The following is an 18281-nucleotide window of genomic DNA, read 5'->3' on the forward strand; positions in this document are numbered from 1 at the left end:
GGATAGCATCACATCTTGGTTGCTGAAAGTTTAAAATGCCTCTTTACGAAAGGGTGAGGTTCCAGCAAACATCTGGCCTGGTTGGGGGTTCAAATCTACCTTGGTCACCTTGGCGTATGAGCTTTGAGAGGAAAACTGTGAACCTGCTAATACTTCTGCTAATTCTTATCTTGCTAATTATTCTGGACTAGGTGGCAGTTGGCTTCTGAGCCCAATTCAAAGTGTTGGTCTTGAGTATCTGAGACCAGTTCATCTCAAGAAACATATGTTTCCATATGAAGCAGCATGGGTGATACCCTCAGCACTCAAGACCACGTTGTTTGCTGTGCTGCTGTCTGAAGTTTAGTAGGCAGAGGCATGATACAGGGCTTTCTTGAAGTGGTGGAATGCCTTTCATAGAGAGGCTGATATGCTGATATGCTTCTTGCATTTACGTATGCTGCCAAGCTTGCCTTTTTACTAAAGCCTTTGATCAGAATTGTCTGCTGTGCTGCGTAAAGCTTTTCACTATTTTATCTCTGTTTTTGGTGGCTTCTCTTTTTTTAAGCCTCACTGTTCAGTTTTTATTGACTGTTTAAACTTTTATTTTCATCAGTCATCCTGAGGGCCAATGATGGAATGATGAATTATACATGTTATAGCAAATAAGGAAAGAGGTAAATAATGTGGCTGCAAAAATAACACTTTTAACATAATAGGGAATCATAGAGTTGCAGAGTTGGAAGGGACCCAAATGGTTATATAGCCCAAACCCCTGCAATGCATTGGTATTATGACAATCATAGGTTGGCTCCAGACTTAGCCATGCTTAGAGCAGATCCGCTGAAACCAATGGTTTCATGAAACCATGATTAACTCTAGATCCAACCCATTGTATGTGCCATTATTGTATACATTGGCAGAGCTTCAAACATTGCACATAAAGGGTAGGAGAGTTGTAATTTCCATTAAATAATTTCAATTCTTGCAGAGGAAAGGTAATGTTAGAAAATGAACTTGAACAGGGGCCTCTGAGTGGTGAAATTGGTTATATATTTCCCACATGCAATTTCCCTGCCTAGTGTTACAATGCCATGTTAAAACAGAATGCACAGCTCATGCTTACATCCTCTTCCCTGCCTCTTGGTGCTCATGGTGGTACTCATGGGATTATGCAGGTGGTGCTGTGGTCTAAACCACTGAGCCTCTTGGGCTTGCTGATCAGAAGGTCAGCAGTTCAAATCCCTGTGATTGAGTGAGCTCCCGTTGCTCTGTCCCAGCTCCTGCCAACCTAGCAGTTTGAAAGCACACCATTGCAAGTAGATAAATGGGAAGGTAAATGGCATTTCTGTGCGCTCTGGTTTCCGTGATGGTGTTCCATTGTGCCAGAAGCAGTTTAGTCATGCTGATCACATGACCCGGAAAGCTGTCTGTGGACAAACACTGGCTCCCTCGGCCTGAAAGCAAGATAAGCGCCGCAACCCCATAGTCACCTTTGAGTGAACTGTTCAGGGTTCCTTTACCTTTACCTTTTTTACATCATTTCATGCTCTCAATAACCTAATGAAGTAGGTTAGGCTGAGAGATAGTGTTTGGCCCAAGATGCTGAGCTGAACCCAGGTCTCTCTGTTCCAAGTCTAACTCTGGCTCTTACGGCTTAATTGAGAGAGCAGAAAAATTTACTGCTTCACATACATTTACATTCTTCTAAAAACATCCTCCCTCTGCCTAATCTAGTGGGTTTTTTGTTTCCTTTTTTATTTTTTATTATGCTCTTTTCTTGTCTGTAGTGCAGTTAATAGTCTCTCATTATTATAATTCCTAACTGCTACATTCTGGGAGTATTACATTTTTTGTCAGTTTAAAATTGCTGTGGCCTGAAACAAATCTGCAGTGAAACATCTGTCTTGCCATTTTTGTATAGTTTCAAAGATGGGGGAAATATAATAAAATCCCCTATGGTTTCAATTGCTCTCCTAACAAGCTGCTACAGAAGAAAATGATAAAATAACAAGCTGTCACAAAGGGAAATTTACAAATGAATCTTGAGGAACTATTTCCTAATATTTACTCTTCTCCATGGGGTGAAACACTTCCCTTTGAAATGCAGGCACTGAATGAATTTGCTGCTGTTCAGCATGTTTGCTTTTTTTCTTGGCAATGACGTGAGCTTGCACAGAAGAAGAAGAGTTTGGATTTGATATCCCGCTTTATCACTACCCGAAGAAGTCTCAAGGCGGCTAACATTCTCCTTTCCCTTCCTCCCCACAACAAACACTCTGTGAGGTGAGTGGGGCTGAGAGACTTCAAAGAAGTGTAAGTAGCCCAAGGTCACCCAGCAGCTGCATGTGGAGGAGCAGATACGGGAACCCGATTCACCAGAAAAAAGATGACAATGTCAGCTACAGAAAAAATAAATAAATAAAGTGCAAGTCTATTCCTATCCTATCAGAAGTGGGTGAGTCAAATTTTAATACAACACGCATAACATTTTGGGTAAACTTCAGACATCTGCAGGTTCTGGCTTTCATTACTCCCCAGCATTGCCTATGAACATTGCCTATGAACATTGGAAAAACCGGGGTTCTCTTTTGCTACAAAATTTGGGATTCAGAATGATTTTAATGACAGCATCAAGAGCTCGGGGTCCTATGATACTGAGACTGCAATCATCTAACCAATTCTTCCAGAATAATCTTACTGATTTCAGTGGAGTTTCTCAAGGTTATGAAAAACTGCCCAGTTGTATAGCTGTTAACCCCATCTCTCGGCCTGAACTGCTCATCCAAGTAAGGGTTTGTGTAGAAGATTACTGTGCATGTATTCAGGAAAAAGAGGGTATAGGGAAGTCCAGCAGAGCTCATTTGCAAAGCCATCTTTAAAATGATCTAATGGAGAGCTGGGGCTGAGTCGTTGCACTGCTTAACAAAATCAACCGGAATGTTGTCATAGTTGTTGCATTTGGATGTCACAATGCGGTCTATATCTCCTGACATTTGCACCAGAGGAATAGAGGAGCCTAGGAAAGAGGGGTTGGAGGCCAAAGCTCAAAAGGCCTTGGTTAATTTCCCTTGTTAGAACTTGCTCACTAGGCACACTCCATGATGCTGCTGCTATGGACCTGCCAGTGAAGTCTGTGGCTGAACAAGCGACTTGAATCTGGGTTTCCCACCGCTAGTCCAATGCTCTATCTGCTACACCTATCTGCTCAGATAACCAGTGTGCTGGCTTTCCATTTGGTAATTTGAATCCTGGATGCAGTGGTTGTTCCTGACTTGAGTTTGCCTGCCTTGTAGATGTGTTTGTTGATGCAAACTTATTTTTCCCTTTATGTTCTGCTAAGTCCTTTTCTTTTTTGAAGCAGCTGCAGTCATGGTCTATCGCTTTGGACCACCTTTACTAGTGTACAGGATCATAAATCAACATGTAGCTGGTTGTCTGCATTTTCATTTAGCTTGTCAATATTCCTCAAGTGGTTAAAACAAGTACAGTATGTGGGGGATGGCAGGCTAGTGAAAATGTGAGCTGTACTATTTGCAACGTGGTAGTATACTGAATCCATAAGTGGCTTTAGATGGTATTTCATAACTTTAAATAATATATGCCTATTGCATACTTTTAAGTGTGAGACAAGACAATTCAGTTGAGTTTGCTGGAGGAAAGATAACATTGGAAGCCACTTTTAATGAACCAATTTCCTTTATTTTGTAGATTAACATGTCACACTTGGCAGTTCCCCATTGCCTTGCAAAAGTACATACACAACACATCACAAAGAATCACAGAAATGGGGAAGCAGATTCAAATTGGCAGACAGCATTGTCACCTTGTCATGCTTTGTATCAATTAATAACAATTGACCAGGCAATTTACAACTTTATACAATTTCTGTGTCCTCTGCATACTAATATTAATTTAATTGTGCATTGTGTGGAGTGATTTGCATGTAGAGTGGCATTCTGAGACTATTTGAACACACATACCATACCACTATGTAAATGAAGCATTGGCAGAGAGCCAGTTGAAGCCATTTCTTTTTAAGGACTTGGGCCACTCTCATTTGGTAATTTGCTTGGATACACTGAAGACACGGTTTCTTGAATGCTGTCTCGAAATCTCTATCTATCATCTATAGATTGATTGATCTATCTATCAATCAATCTATTGTGATTGAGACTCTCTCTCGGCAAAGCAACCGCTCCTTATATTTCCAGCATGTGTGCCCACATTTAGAACTCTGAAGCTAGCAGGAAGCAGTAGACGGCAATTTGGAACAGCTAAATGGTTAGAATGGAAAGAGTTTAAGTGCCAGCTCCCCATGCAGTTCCTCTGCTCCTGCTTGTGCCCTCCTTTCCTTGGTGTTGGTTACTTTGCTTTTCAAATGAACTGGGGGGGGGGAGTTGCACAGATCTACATGTAATATCTAGTTTGGCCCTTAAACTGAGGAGATCTTGAACTTATCTGTCACTGCAGAGGCATGCACATGCATTTATTTCCATATTGCGGTGATGTCAAACTGTTTGCTCCAAGAAAATGAAAAACAGTAGAATATTTTACTTGTTGCTTTGGAATTTGCTTTCAGCTCCATTTAGCATTGTTTGGTTTGACAGGCTGTGAAGTTTTCTGCCGTTCTTCTGTTCTCCACATGTTGTCATTTGCATGCAGAATCCCCCAGCAATAAATTCACATGCCCATCACTGCTCCACTCCATGACTAGAATTAACTCTCTCAGGTGCTCAGGATGGAGGCTGCACAAGGATCTCTGTGCTGCTGTCAGAACTGTTCTTTGTAACCAGGCATTTTCCATACCTGAGGGTATATAGTAAACTTTGTTTGGGTCCAGGACGCATCTTATTCCTTGGCTCCCTTCAGCCTGGTTAACCTAAGACAAAATAGAGAGTGGCATATTAGCAGACTTGTTACACAGTTCTTTGCATAGTCACAGATAATATCAGTGAACCACTCAGGAGCCAGAAGTGCAATACTGTAGCTCGTAGCATAACAAAAAAGTTATTTATTAGGGCAAATATAGAGCTATCAAAACCATTTTAGAAAAATAAAACTCACACAGCACTTGACTTGGATAAGAATGTATAGTCCAGTGTCTGAACAAGATAGCATATCAAGCTTTGTTTAGTAACCATAGTTATTTATCTCAGGAGTGTTTTTATTAAGCCATTTAGATTACCAGGTATCTGCAGTTACAATACTAAGTGAGGAAGCACTTTCTTTTATCTGTCCTGAACCTTTTCAAAATTCAGCTTCATTGGATGTATCTGAGTTCCAGTGTTATAAGAGAGGGTGAAAATTATGCTATGCCTAATTTTATAAACGTCTATCATGTCTTCTCTTACTCACTTCTTCTCTAAACCCAAAAGCCCTAAATGCTGCAACCTTTCCTCATAGGGTAGTTGGTCCACCCTCTGCCATTATCTGAACCTTTTACAATTCGACAATATCCTTTGTGAGGTGAGGTGACCAGAGCTGTACACAGTATTCCAAGTGTGGTTGTACCATAGATTTGTAAAATGGTATCATGATATCAGCAATTTTATTTTCAGTTCCTTTTCTAAGGATCTCCACTATGGAATTCACCTGTTCCACAGCTGCCCCACATACAGCTGTGTTGACATCTTCATTGCCCAAATGCCTCATTCCTGGTTCACCAGTCCAGACCCCATGAGCATATATATGAAATTAAGATACACCCCCCCCCCTGTCAGGGGATTGTTGCAGCTACTCTCGAGTAAAGACGCTCCAGTCTGCTCTGTCTTTAAGAGCTTTATTGTGCATACATTTACAGTACAGAGACATCAGAAAACATAAAAAAAATCCTTCAGTAGCACCTTAAAGACCAACTAAGTTTTTATTTTGGTATGAGCTTTCGTGTGCATGCACACGTATCTGAAGAAGTGTGCATGCACACGAAAGCTCATACCAAAATAAAAACTTAGTTGGTCTTTAAGGTGCTACTGAAGGAATTTTTTTATTTTACTTCGACCCAGACTAACACGGCTACCTACCTGTAATCAGAAAACATGACTGCCTATTCTGATTCAGAACCCAGCAATGGCGCTTGTCTGTTTTTGTGCCAGCATAATAGTCTGGGGACCCCAACATGCCACCCCCTTGCCCTACATCTGGGTGTGTGCCCCAACGTGGGCGCCGGAAGGGGCTGCGTTCCTTCTCCCGTCCTTTGGCTGGAGCGTTGCAGAGGCTCCGACACCTTGCTGTGCTGTCCTTCCTCCTCTGATGCGCCTTGGAGCCCCCTCTCTATTCCGCTCCATTCCTCATTCCCTCTTCCTGACCCGCTGCTTGCGCTATCACTGGGCAAAGTGCTGGTCAGGATGACTGGGGGAGGGTCCCTGTAGGGAGTCCCCCTGAGACCCCCCCCAACATGCATCACTTAACATTTATCTACATTGAATTGCATTAGACATTTTACTGCCTATTTGCTCATTTTGGATGTGTTCCTTTTGGCGCTCTTAGCAATCCCTTTTTGTTTTAACCTTTTAGTGTCACCAGCAAACTTGGTTCCCTCATTCTTCAGCTCTAGGGCTTTCACCTGCTTGCTTGCCAAGCAGAGCCAATGAGCAAGCAAGTAATGGCAGCCATAGCTCCTTCTTCTCATTTCCACTGGGAGGCAGGTGAACAAACAGGCAAATTGCAGTACAGTGGTACCTCTGGTTAAGAACTTAATTTGTTCCGGAGGTCTGTTCTTAACCTGAAACTGTTCTTAACCTGAAGCACCACTTTAGATAATGGGGCCTCCTGCTGCTGCCGCGTCACCAGAGCACGATTTCTGTTCTCATCCTGAAGCAAAGTTCTTAACCTGAGGTACTATTTCTAGGTTAGCGGAGTCTGTAACCTGAAGCGTTTGTAACCTGAAGTGTTTGTAACCCAAGGTACCACTGTAGTGAAGAAGAGGAGCAGGTCCAGGGAGCTCTTCTCAGTGGGCCTTCAGTCATGCTGTCCCTTGACCCTGGCAACTGAAAGGCACAATCTCTTTTTACATAATCCTTCCTCTCTATAGCCCTTCCTCTCTTGGTCCTATCCATTAATGAAATTGCAACCCCAGTGGGGGTGAGGAGAGTGAGACTCCAGTGACTGGTGCCATTTTATTTCCTAAAATCATAGAATTGTAGAGTTGGAGGGGACCACAGGGGTCATCTAGAACAATCCCCTGCAATGCAGGAATCTTTTGCCCAGCTTGGGGCTTGAACTCACAACCCTGAAATGAAGAGTTTCATGCTTTACCGACTAAGCTGTATGCGGCAGGATAATGCCCCTTTTGATACATTATTCACAAACACAAGCATTCATGTCCTTAACCTATCCTACCAATCTTGCTCATTTGTTAGGAAATAAATCTCATTCTCCAGCACAAATTGTAATTTTTTGCACCAATTTCTTACTTTCTATGCCTGACATGTCATTGCAACCTCACATGTACACTCCAAATGAAACACAGCTAACTTGTTTAGTACTTGTCATAGGTCAGATCTATTTGCGCAAGGTTTGTTTGTCAGTTTCTTTGCAATACAGTGTATCAGCAGGTGTTGTGTCTCAGTTATTTGTCCAGGGTTTTAAAGATCAATTTGTTAAAGTGTAATGGTCCTACAAATTCTGGGGATTACGAAATGGTAATTGCCGAGGGTGAAACCTGCCTTGAAAGCCACAGTCCTTCCGGGGGAGCTGTCCAGCAATCATGGCTGAGCTGCTACACTCAGGATGGCTTCAGAAGTCTCCTTAGTGATCTCACCTCTAGTAAACTGTCATTAAAGGTAAAGGGACCCCTGACCATTAGGTCCAGTCGTGACCGACTCTGGGGTTGTGGCGCTCATCTTGCATTATTGGTTGAGGGAGCCGGCGTACAGCTTCCGGGTCATGTGGCCAGCACGACAAAGCCGCTTCTGGCGAACCAGAGCAGCACACGGAAACGCCGTTTACCTTCCCGCTGTAGTGGTACCTATTTATCTACTTGCACTTTGACGTGCTTTCGAACTGCTAGGTTGGCAGGAGCTGGGACCGAGCATTAGCGGAAGAGAAATAGAATACTGTTTCTAGACCACCCATTGTCTTTACAAGATTGTATATTCCTGTTTTTGTTTGTTTGTTTGTATTTGTATTTGTTTTGTTTGTATTATTGTTAACCCTCCCTTAGATCTTGCCTGCTCTGACACTCACAAGCTGCACCTAGGCTGGGTCAGTTCTCATTTCGACTTCAAAAGTATCAGATTTGGGCTTTGCAAGATCGGCAGGTGGCACGTTCCAACACAGGTACCCTAGCTCAACACCCACCCATCCTCACAAGCTAATTGTTTCATTTTTGCTGCGATACGTCCCTCCCATCCCCACACATTGCCAGTTTTGTATTGCCATACTAAATGAGCTGCTTGAGTGAGAATGGAAGCTGTCATATTATGGCGAGAGGTCTTATTTCTTTATTTACTCATGGCATTTATATCTTTGTGTGTTTCACTGCTGTCACCAGTCTGCATCTCATTTCTTCCTGCATCTTAGCCCTGCTTCAGCCTGGTTTTCCCATTCACCATTCTGCACTATCTAAATAACTGGCTTCTCCTGCTCACTATTCCCAGCAAACTATCCTACTCCTGCCAATACAAGAACTGTCAGGCCTGGAGCCATGAGCTTGACAGAGGAGCTATTCACTTAGGAAGGAAGGTTAAAACTGGAGCCAGGATACAAACTGCAGAAACAGCAGAAGTAGTGCCCACAAGCCAGCTAAGGTAAGGAGGTGGATAAAAGGTGCACCAGCTAGCAGCTAGGCAGTAATTTCTTATTCTAAGCCTGCAAATTTGATGAGCACCTCCTCAATTCCTGCATTCAAGTTGTTCTTAAAATGGTTGAACAACAGCAGGCCCCGGACAGAACCCTGCAGCACCCCACTTGTCAGTTTTTGTTTGGCCAGTCAACCAGCTACAAATCCACCTGCCAGTTACCTTACTCCGCCCCAACCCCCAAAAATGCCCTCACAAACGCCCCTGTTTACAAGTCCAGGTCATGAGCTCCCAGAAGCTACAATCAGCTAAATAGAACTGCTGCTGACTTGAGTTGCTCTGTGTGCTGAATCCAAAGCTATGGCTTTGGGGAACCCCTCTCCCTTGAAACCTAATGGGGAAGCAAGATAGGTTGGATAGTTAATGTTGTGAGCCCTTCCACCCTATACTCAGGATATATATTCACATATCTACACATACACAAAACCATCTACATTAACGGCACCGTCTTCAGTGACCTTCATTCGGAGGAAATTGAACCCTGGATTCAATTCTCTTGCCTCTCAGAGTTTGGGGTGTGCACAACAATGTTATAAATGTACAATAGATAAACCAGGGACTATGTAGTGGTATACACAAAAATGATATAGAAGCAAAAGGAGTTTGAGTTTGCTGTTTGGCTCTTCATCCAGCTTGGATTATGTTCTGTTAAACAGTATTTTTCAATCAACAGCTCTGCCATGAAAAAGAAATGCTCAAAGGTGTATTTAATAGTAACAAAATAAAAAGCTTGTATTATGAAAATGAGCTTTTAATTGCTTCTCTGGGACTAAAGCAAATTGGAAGTTATGAAAAGTATTTACGTTCAAACTGACTTAATTAGTTTTCATCTGCTGTAGAGTCAAAAGTGCAATGAAATTATCTAGAGTTTCCTAGATATATCCTGAAAAACAACAAAAATTGCTTGGTGAATTAAAATGAAATCTTGCCCCTTTGGAAATGTACTCTGATAATGTCCTAAATATCTAAATATATTTTATAACATATGCTATGTATCATAATGTGCTAGGTCTAGCACTGTTGAATGCTTGGCACATCTTGAGAAAATGTCCTCTGGAATTATCTTCTTTTCTAACCTATGGGAGTGTTAACAAGTGAGAAAATTGGTGGTTGCCTGAAAAGACCTAATATTTCAGAAACTCCATTTCTTGTGATTCTTAGGGGTCATGATGTGGGTTGAGAGCTCTGATAATAACTGTGGCAGATGCAAGGTAAAGGTAAAAGCATTCCTCTTTCACACATGTGCACTGGTCTCAGATCAGAGAAAGAAGGGAAATCACATTGGTGTTCAGGAATATATCTATGAAAATTGGATAAGCTGTGCATGCATGTGAGATCATGGAATGGAGAGATGTGAAAAGAGGTTCCTGTCCCAAACTTGGAAGCGGAGGGCATTTGTGTGTGTGCAGAATTAAATCTGTATTGCGTCTGATATTACTGCTGTAGGCAAAATTGGATCTTCTTGAGTACATGTTTGTGAATCAGTCCTAAGATAAATGACATGCCAAGATTCTGTAGTTTTAATTTAATTTTTGTACAATTCTAATTCTGAATTGATAAAAGAAGATTTAATTGGGAAGTTTTCAGATCCTGAGCACAAACATTAAATTAAATGCTATGCTGTGTAATTGCCCGTGGTATGTTTCTAAGATGAATGGGTGTTTCTTGTCTGAGCTGCTCAGAGTTCTCATAAGGTAAGGAGGCAGTCAATCATTCTTCTTTGTTGCTTTAAATAATAGAATAGCACGAAACCAACAGTACCTTGTGTGTTTGTACAAAATGTTCCTCTTTAACCCAGTACCTTTCTGAACACGAATAAGGATCTGCTGGATCTTTCAAGGATGCAGTGGTTAGATCTTACCAGGTCCCATAGCTTTGGTGAAGGGGCTTTAAATGAAGATGCATCCCATATAGGTAAGGGTAAAGGGACCCCTGATCATTAGGTCCAGTCGTGGACAACTCTGGGGTTGAGGCGCTCATCTCGCTTTATTGGCCGAGGGAGCCGGCGTACAACTTCTGGGTCATGTAGCCAGCATGATTAAGCTGCTTCTGGCGAACCAGAGCAGCCCACGGAAATGCTGTTTACCTTCCTGCTGGAGCGGTACCTATTTATCTACTTGCACTTTGACATGCTTTCGAACTGCTAGGTTGGCAGGAGTTCACCCCATCACGGGGATTCAAACCGGCGACCTTCTGATTGGCAAGCCCTGGAATATGTGGTTTAGACCACAGCGACACCCACATCCCTTATATATCCCATATAGATGAGCATAAAAAGACGAGTTGGGGCAAGATTTGCTCCTGCAGTCTGAAAAGACTATTTTAGACTATTTTAGACTGCATAGTTTATCTACTATGAAGAAAACTACCCAACTCTAAATTGATTACATCCGTATTTAGCACGCATGAGTTGTAAACATGTTCATCTGAAGAAAAATGGGGTGTTCCAAGATGAGGAAGGGGGCATTGAGCAGAACGGTAGCAGATATGGCTTACATGTGGTAGAAAGCTGGCTGAGGAGACGGATAAACCTGTGAACTTTTTTTTTTAATGTTCAAATGAACTTTTTGGGAGAAAAAGGACTGTACACTAGCATGTATCTCCACAGCATGGATTATGGGAAAGATCATGAAGCTCAGGCACAGACCGGCTACAAGTCTTCTTGTCAAGCAGAAATTACAACAGGAAACAATTAATCAATCCTCTTACTTGGGTGCCTGAAGCAGAAAAGACCCTCCCACCTATGGATCCCTATATAAACCACTCCAAAAATATTAGAGGGTGCTGGGTAGATTCTGTCAACAATATCCCAATGATGGATGGTGCTCTCTTCCATAACTCCCATCCTCAGGTATTTCATGATTTCCCATCTATTTGTTTCCTTGTTCTCTTCAGGCTATATGTAGGTGGTGTGGGAGGATCTCAGTTTTGTTTTATTGTAAGACTCCACATCCTGGACTGATTTAGGCTGTGTGAGAAAGTTCCAGTATTAATATTCTGGCTTCAGCTTATAGACCAGGGGTGGGAAACCTCAGGCCCTGGGACCAAAAATGGCCATTCAGGACTCTGGTTCTCAGGACTCTCCCCAAGCCACATACCCCCCTCACTCGCCCTTGATTTGCACTCTGGGCGCTTTTGCTTGGCCAGAATGTATCCTTGAACCTGATAATGCCTCTCGGTTGCCTTGATGGACGACAGAGGTGTGTATGTGTGTGTGTGTGTGTGTGTGTGTGTGTGTGTGTGTGTGTAGAAAGTAGCCTATTGTACAACACACAAAACGTTACATCTATAGCTCTGCCCCCACATTTGCCTCTCACCACTGGCATGCGTCCCTCAGGTGGTTGCTGAGAAGTTTCAAAAGGTTCTCCACTCCTGTTACAGATGTGCACTTTAGTGTTCCTGAGGCTGCTTCACACACCCCTACTTTACTTGTATGTATTGAAGCCTGTCCCTTCACTACTGCACACAGGCATTGAGAAGACATTAGTGGAGGATGATAGGTTAGTTAATGTACAGTCCACACTATCAGACGCAATACAGATTTAATGGAAGTACCTATGTCCTATCCATGTCATCTCCAAAGAAAACCCCACTGGAGAAGGCTGCTTTACAGAGCTACTAACTGTTGGCAGATTTTATGCTAACCTAGAGGTGGATCATTAGTCTGACAAAATAGGACCACTTCATATAGAATAGGCGGATTTCCCCATACACAGTGCCACAGAGACAGAATAATCTGCACCTAACAAACATTTTCTTACCACACAGCAATTAAAACAGGGGTCGCTAACCTTGCTTTTTAGCTTGAGGGCTGCATTGGGAAGCTGCAGGCCACTGGTGGTGGGTGACTCTCTCTCTCTCTCACACACACAGCAGAAAGCACACATTTCTTTAAAATCAACCTTGGTTTTTAAAAGCAAGCAAGACAGCAATTCTACATTTGTGTGTATATGTGTACGAGGAGGGACAATCAAGCCTCCCCCTCCCCACTTTCCCAAATAGATGAGCAACACCACCTCCCACAGTCTGACTGCACACAGCCTCATCTTCTAGATCACGCCTTTCAATTTCTCAGTAGAGACAAGCTCACAACATTTTGGAAGTGGAGGGTGCGGGGGGGGGGGGGAGCCAATCAGCAGCTGTTGCTGGTGAGGAGAGGAGATCAAACGGGAAGCAAAAAATAGCAACCTCTCGGCCTTTCCTTTGCCATGAATAAGGCAAAAGGCTGAAAGGACAGGCACCCACACAAGCCCCCAGTCAGGAAGACACCCAGGCACTCACCTCCCAGCTGCACTTCCTCACCCGTTCTGTTCCACTTGGTGTCAGGGAAGTATGCAAGCAAGAAAAAGATTGTGGCTTTTTAATGTGCATTGTTTGTTATGTTTTATGTATGTCACAAGCTGCCCAGAGTGGCTGGGGCAATCCAGTCAGATGGGTGGGGTACAATATCATCATCATCATCATCATCATCATCATCATCATCATCATCATCATTATATAGTGGCTGCTTCCCTTTCCTCTTCTTCTCATCCTCCCTGGGCACCATAGCAGGGAGGACTGGGTCCATTATGAGCATCTTCCTCCATCTGGTGCCGCACAGAGAAATGGGAAGGGAGGCTTGGGCCGCCCAGATGTTGTTGTACAACAACTCTCATAATCCCATGCTGGCTGGGGGCTGATGAAAGATGGAGCCCAACAACTTCTCAAGGGCTACAGCCGGTTCCCCCATCCCTGGCCCAGAATGTTAGTTATGGAAGGAACAGCCTCTTTATTCTTACCTGTACTCTCCCTCTAGGTGGGTGCAGTGGTTGGAACTGGGTCCAAAACCCCAATCCTGCCATCCTCACCACACAGCGAGAGAGGGCGGCTTGCCTTCTTTTGCCAACAGGCTCCCTCTGGATGGCATCTGCTGGACTCAGCCCTTCTTGCTTCAATCCCAGAAGACAGAGGGAGGGATGTGAGCAGAGGGAGCATTCTGGCAGGAAGAGGGCAAGTGGGCAATTATCAAGGGCAGTAGTAGCAACTATCATTTGCCCAGCCCTCCACTTGTCTTCACTTGTGGGCAGCATGGTGGGCAGAATCCCAACCATTGTGCCACCCAGTCTATACCACAGGCCCAACAGCAGGGGAGTGAGCCGGCGAGGAGGCACAAGTGGCTGCTCACAGTTTCTCTTTAGGTAGCACCATGGCCCCAATCCCTCCTGCTACAGTGCCGAGAGAGAGGGTGAACAAGACTGTGGAGGTGGGACCAGCAGGCTTCCCTGGAAGTGGCAGAGCTCAGAGGAAGAGGGATAAAGGAAGCAGCCTTAAACCAACTCAAAGGCTAGATCCATCTAACTCAGGCACGTCTGAACTGACTGGCAGGGGCTAATCCAGATTCCAGGCAGGTATCTCTCCCAAACTTAGCTGGAGATGCCAGAGACTCTACCTGAGGCCTTCGCCATCCAAAGCTGCAGCTGTTCCCCAAGGTGCACCCAGCAGGGATTGCTTCCAGGCCCGTCTTAATCACATCGAGCAAAGGTCCCTCCACCGCCTCCCCCCCCCAACTCACCACAGAAGCAGAAGAGGGACATGGCATAGGCGGGCCAGGCGCTGAGGGCAGGCCGGGCTCAGGGGCGCCGCAGCGGGTGGGCCGGGCTGCCTGGTTGTCCTCCAGGGCGCCGGCGCCGCCTCCTCCTGCGTGGAGGCCTCTGTTGGGGGGAGGGCGGTGCCGCGCAGCGCCCGGCCTCTTGTCCTCCTCCTGCCCCCGACCAGACCCGCCAGGCTGAGGCCAGGACTTGAACCCGCGGCGGGTGGGCTGGAGGGAGGCAAGAAGCAGGGCGAGTAAGAAGGCGGCCCGGCTGTCTGGCGGCCCGGCACATTGCGCCACCCAGCCTTGCCTTAGGGCCGGCCCTGATTGCTTCTAAGGGAATTCCTGGCTGGGGCTCTTTCCACCTCACATTGCTTTCCCTCTGAGGAAGGAGGGATTGTGTGTGGGGGGGGGGTTTACTGCTTCTATTGTCTTTCCAAACCAGCAAGAGCTCCTGATCTGCTTTTCCTTCAAAATGAGAGAGGCTGTGAAGCACTCAGGGTGCTTAAAAATAAAGCACCCGTCAGGGTGGCAACGTGAATAAAATATTGGGGGAGAAGGTAAGCCCCGCACCATATAATCCATCACAAGATACAGTGCAAGCACACAAATTGCATGGCAATGTCCATTAACTTTGGGGGCCCCAAGCACCCTCAAATATTTTATGGGGGCACATGGGCATAGACAGGATTTGTGTTAGGGGGCAGCACCCCAGTCAGTTAAGTATTTTTATTGATTTTTATTTATTTAGCTTCCCCCTTGCCCTGCTTGGCCCCTAGGAGTTGGCTTGTATGGTGCCGGTTGACTCTCAATCTTGCATCTGCAAGCACAGCTGCATTTTGAGAAGGAGCTCGCTTGCATCTCTCCCGGGGACTTGTTTGTCACGGTGCAAGTGTCTTGCAGGAACAAATGAGAAACACCGTGTGCCTCCATGCCTACACAAAGTGTCACCACTGAGCAGCCCCCTCCAAGATGGCATCACCCACTACCACCACCAAATGGAGCAGAAGCCCTGCGCGCCTGAGGGAAGGCAGTGGCGGGCGCGAGGCAGCTGGTGGGCCCTGTCGGCAGGTGCACGGGATTAGCAACAGCTGCTGCTTCCCCAGCTGTTGAGGCTCCGGGCCGAGCGAGGCGCCTTTTTTTTCCCGCCCCCTGCGAGGAGGCTGCTCGCGCCACGGCGAGGAGGCTGCCTGCTTCGTTCCTGCGCGGAGCTGGCCTCTGCGCAGACGCGGAGGCGCTTCCTCCCTTCGCCTAGCCGGCCCGACGCCTCGCCGGCTTAGCCCCAGAGCTGGCCGGGCTGACGAGGGCGCGCGTGCGCGAGTAAGCAAGCAAGCAGCCCAGGCGGCGGCGGCGGCGGCGGCGGCGGCGGCAGCAGCGGCGGCAGCAGCGGCAGCAGCAGCAGCAGCAGCAGCAGCAGCATTTTCACTGCCATCGATGGTGCTGCCGCTGGGAGATGCTGCACGCTCAGCTCCCGGCCGGAGGGGGGTAGCAGCAGCAGCGGCAACAGCAGCAACAGCAGCCACTGCCATCGCCTTCGTCGCTAGCTCCTTCTTCCGAGGCAAGGATTGCTGCTGGTGCTGGAAGAGAACAGCCATGCCTCACCTTCTTCCTGACATGGAGCTGCTGCTGGAGTGAGCGGGCGAGCGGGGCACGAAGCAAGGCAGAGCTCCGGCCGCTGCATGGATGGATGTGTTTAGCTTTGTCAAGATTGCCAAGCTCTCCGGGTAGGTCCTCCTCCTCTCCTCTCTTCACTGGGTCTTTCTTGGGTTATCTCGAATTCTTTCAGCTGCTGCTGCTGCTGCTGCTGCTTCCTCCTCCTCTCTTGGTCTCTCTGGTCCATTTGGGGCGATGATGGGCGTTTGGCGCTGGAGAAGCGGAAGGGAGTGAGAGGTGAGTCCGCGAAGCCCCTTCAACTTCCTCGCCGCTCCAGCGGAGGTCCTGCGTTTGCTGACGGAGGGCGCCCCCTCCCTCCTCCTGCCCGCGGCATCTGCTCTGGGCTCATGTCATACAGCCAGCGGCTCCCTATGTGCGCTGCATGGATCATCATGTTGATGATGCTCCTCGGAAGGGGAATGTGGGGCGGGGGGCTTGGACATGGGGCAGCAGTGGTGTCAGAACTCTTTGGCTGAGCTCCAGATGTAGGTTCTCCTTAGTTCATGGGCGATTCCCGCACCAGCACCCCAAAAGCTGGTAGGGTGACCCTAGGTGGAGAAAGCCCCCCCCCCCAGCCTTAATTGAGATGCCCTGAAGCCCTGCTTGGATGGGAAGGGAGGTGGATCCACAATCTTACGGAAAGCATTATATAGTTTTTAGAAATCTTGTGAATTAACTTGCAATCCAGTCTTGGTTAACTAGCTACCCTCAACTTGGTTACTGAACTATGGTGGTGCTCCTTGGTTATCAAGATGGCATTAGTAAATTAGAAATGTTGCGCACTAAGAGTTGTGGTTTTTTAAAGAGAAGATGTGCACCAATGCTCAGGACTTTCAGTTCTGCCTTGCATTGGTACCAGCTGATCAGTGCTGAGGAGTTAATTGTGTCCTTACTTAGCATAGCAGGTGGGAAATGCATCTTTCCAGAGGATGAATTTATGTGTCTGATACATTCCACCTCCCTATGCGTAGATATCTCATCTCTTCTCCCAATAGTAGCTGAATGTTGATCTATTGCTGTAGAAAGGAAAGCTCTTTAGAGAAAAGTTAGGCCTAAGGCTACAGAGATATGCATGCACAAACAGGCTGAGACCATTGAAAGCCATTTCATTGTGGTTAAAAAACAGGAGTAGGCTTTCTTGGAAAAAGGTGTCATGGAAACCACAGACATTCTCAAGGTTGTGGTGTGAAAGTGGTCCACCACTTTCATGGTTTTTTTTTTATAAGGATAATCTTACTGAAGAGTTTTCTCTAGATTGCAACACACTCCAAGTTGCTACTGTGTTCATATATGCTGGTTAACATGCCATATTTACCACTGATCTTTCTTTAGCCATTTCTGAGGTTCTGACTGGAATGAGATGTAGTCAGAGAAGAAAACTCTTGTTGCAGAAATAAAAAGCAGATACGTTATATCAGGATTTTACAGGTTGTGCCACCTGCCAAATTGACAAATGGTTCCTTTATAGTACAGTGTGTATTAAAGTTGGAAAATGCCACAGGTGTGAAACCATATTAAGCCAAACTGCCTCTCCAGTAAAAGCAACCCAAAAAGCCATTGTCTTTATACCACCCCTCCCCCCCAGTATTTTCAAATTATTTCTACCCCAAAATATCCCCATTACATCTTCCTGTGGCAATTGCTAAGGTTTTTAAGCTGTGTGGTTAACCTAACCCATCTCAGAAGCTACTTTGGTATACTATAAATGGCCTTCTGAGGGTGAGGTAATCATCAGGTTTGAAGCTATACCTCTCATGTGATATTTACAAAGTTGCTTAATGTTGTGAAAGGACCTGACCTATGATGTGCAACCTTATATCCATTTTATGCTTTCAGAGTCTTAAATGATAATTATAACAATTATCATGTGTATAATGGAATGGCTGATCTCGTCCTCAGACTTGCATGCTCTAAAAATCTACAGATAGAAATACAGCACACCAGGGAAAAAATGTAGAGGTATAAATTGGCTCCTAAAATACATCTGGTATTCCTTGTTCGAGGTGTATAATATTTTATGGCCATCAAATTTGATGGTGGTGGTTAATATTGCAATCATCTGAATTTGAATAATGGGGATCAGCTGACTAAAAATTGAATGAAAATCCAGAAAAGGAGGAGAGAACTTGGAGGTAGAGGGGAGCAAAGGAACAATGAAGAGGTGGAGGACAGCAGAGACCTGACTGAAGGGGAGCAGATGAGGTGGTGGGGGAGGGGCAAAGAAGAATGATGGAAGCAAAAGTTCTATGGGAGGAGGACTTGAGACTGGGGAAGTCGTG

At 45.6% G+C, this 18281-nt stretch overlaps 1 protein-coding gene across 5 annotated transcripts in view; it reads left to right on the forward strand.

Annotated features, from left to right (window-relative positions):
* Positions 1-11386: 11386 nt before the first annotated feature.
* FRMPD4 (FERM and PDZ domain containing 4) overlaps positions 11387-18281 on the forward strand; it is a 210646-nt gene continuing 203751 nt past the window's right edge. For 3 of the 5 annotated variants that reach the window (XM_060273490.1, XM_060273493.1, XM_060273494.1), the window contains exon 1: positions 15742-16073. In XM_060273490.1, the coding sequence (XP_060129473.1) occupies positions 16033-16073 (41 nt within the window). In that variant the 5' untranslated portion in view covers positions 15742-16032. Of the gene's footprint in view, positions 11632-15741; positions 16240-18281 lie in introns of those variants that run through there. The other 2 variants (XM_060273491.1, XM_060273492.1) reach the window with 2 other exon arrangements.

Source organism: Zootoca vivipara, chromosome 4, assembly GCF_963506605.1.
Source record: "Zootoca vivipara chromosome 4, rZooViv1.1, whole genome shotgun sequence".
Taxonomy (NCBI): domain Eukaryota; kingdom Metazoa; phylum Chordata; class Lepidosauria; order Squamata; family Lacertidae; genus Zootoca; species Zootoca vivipara.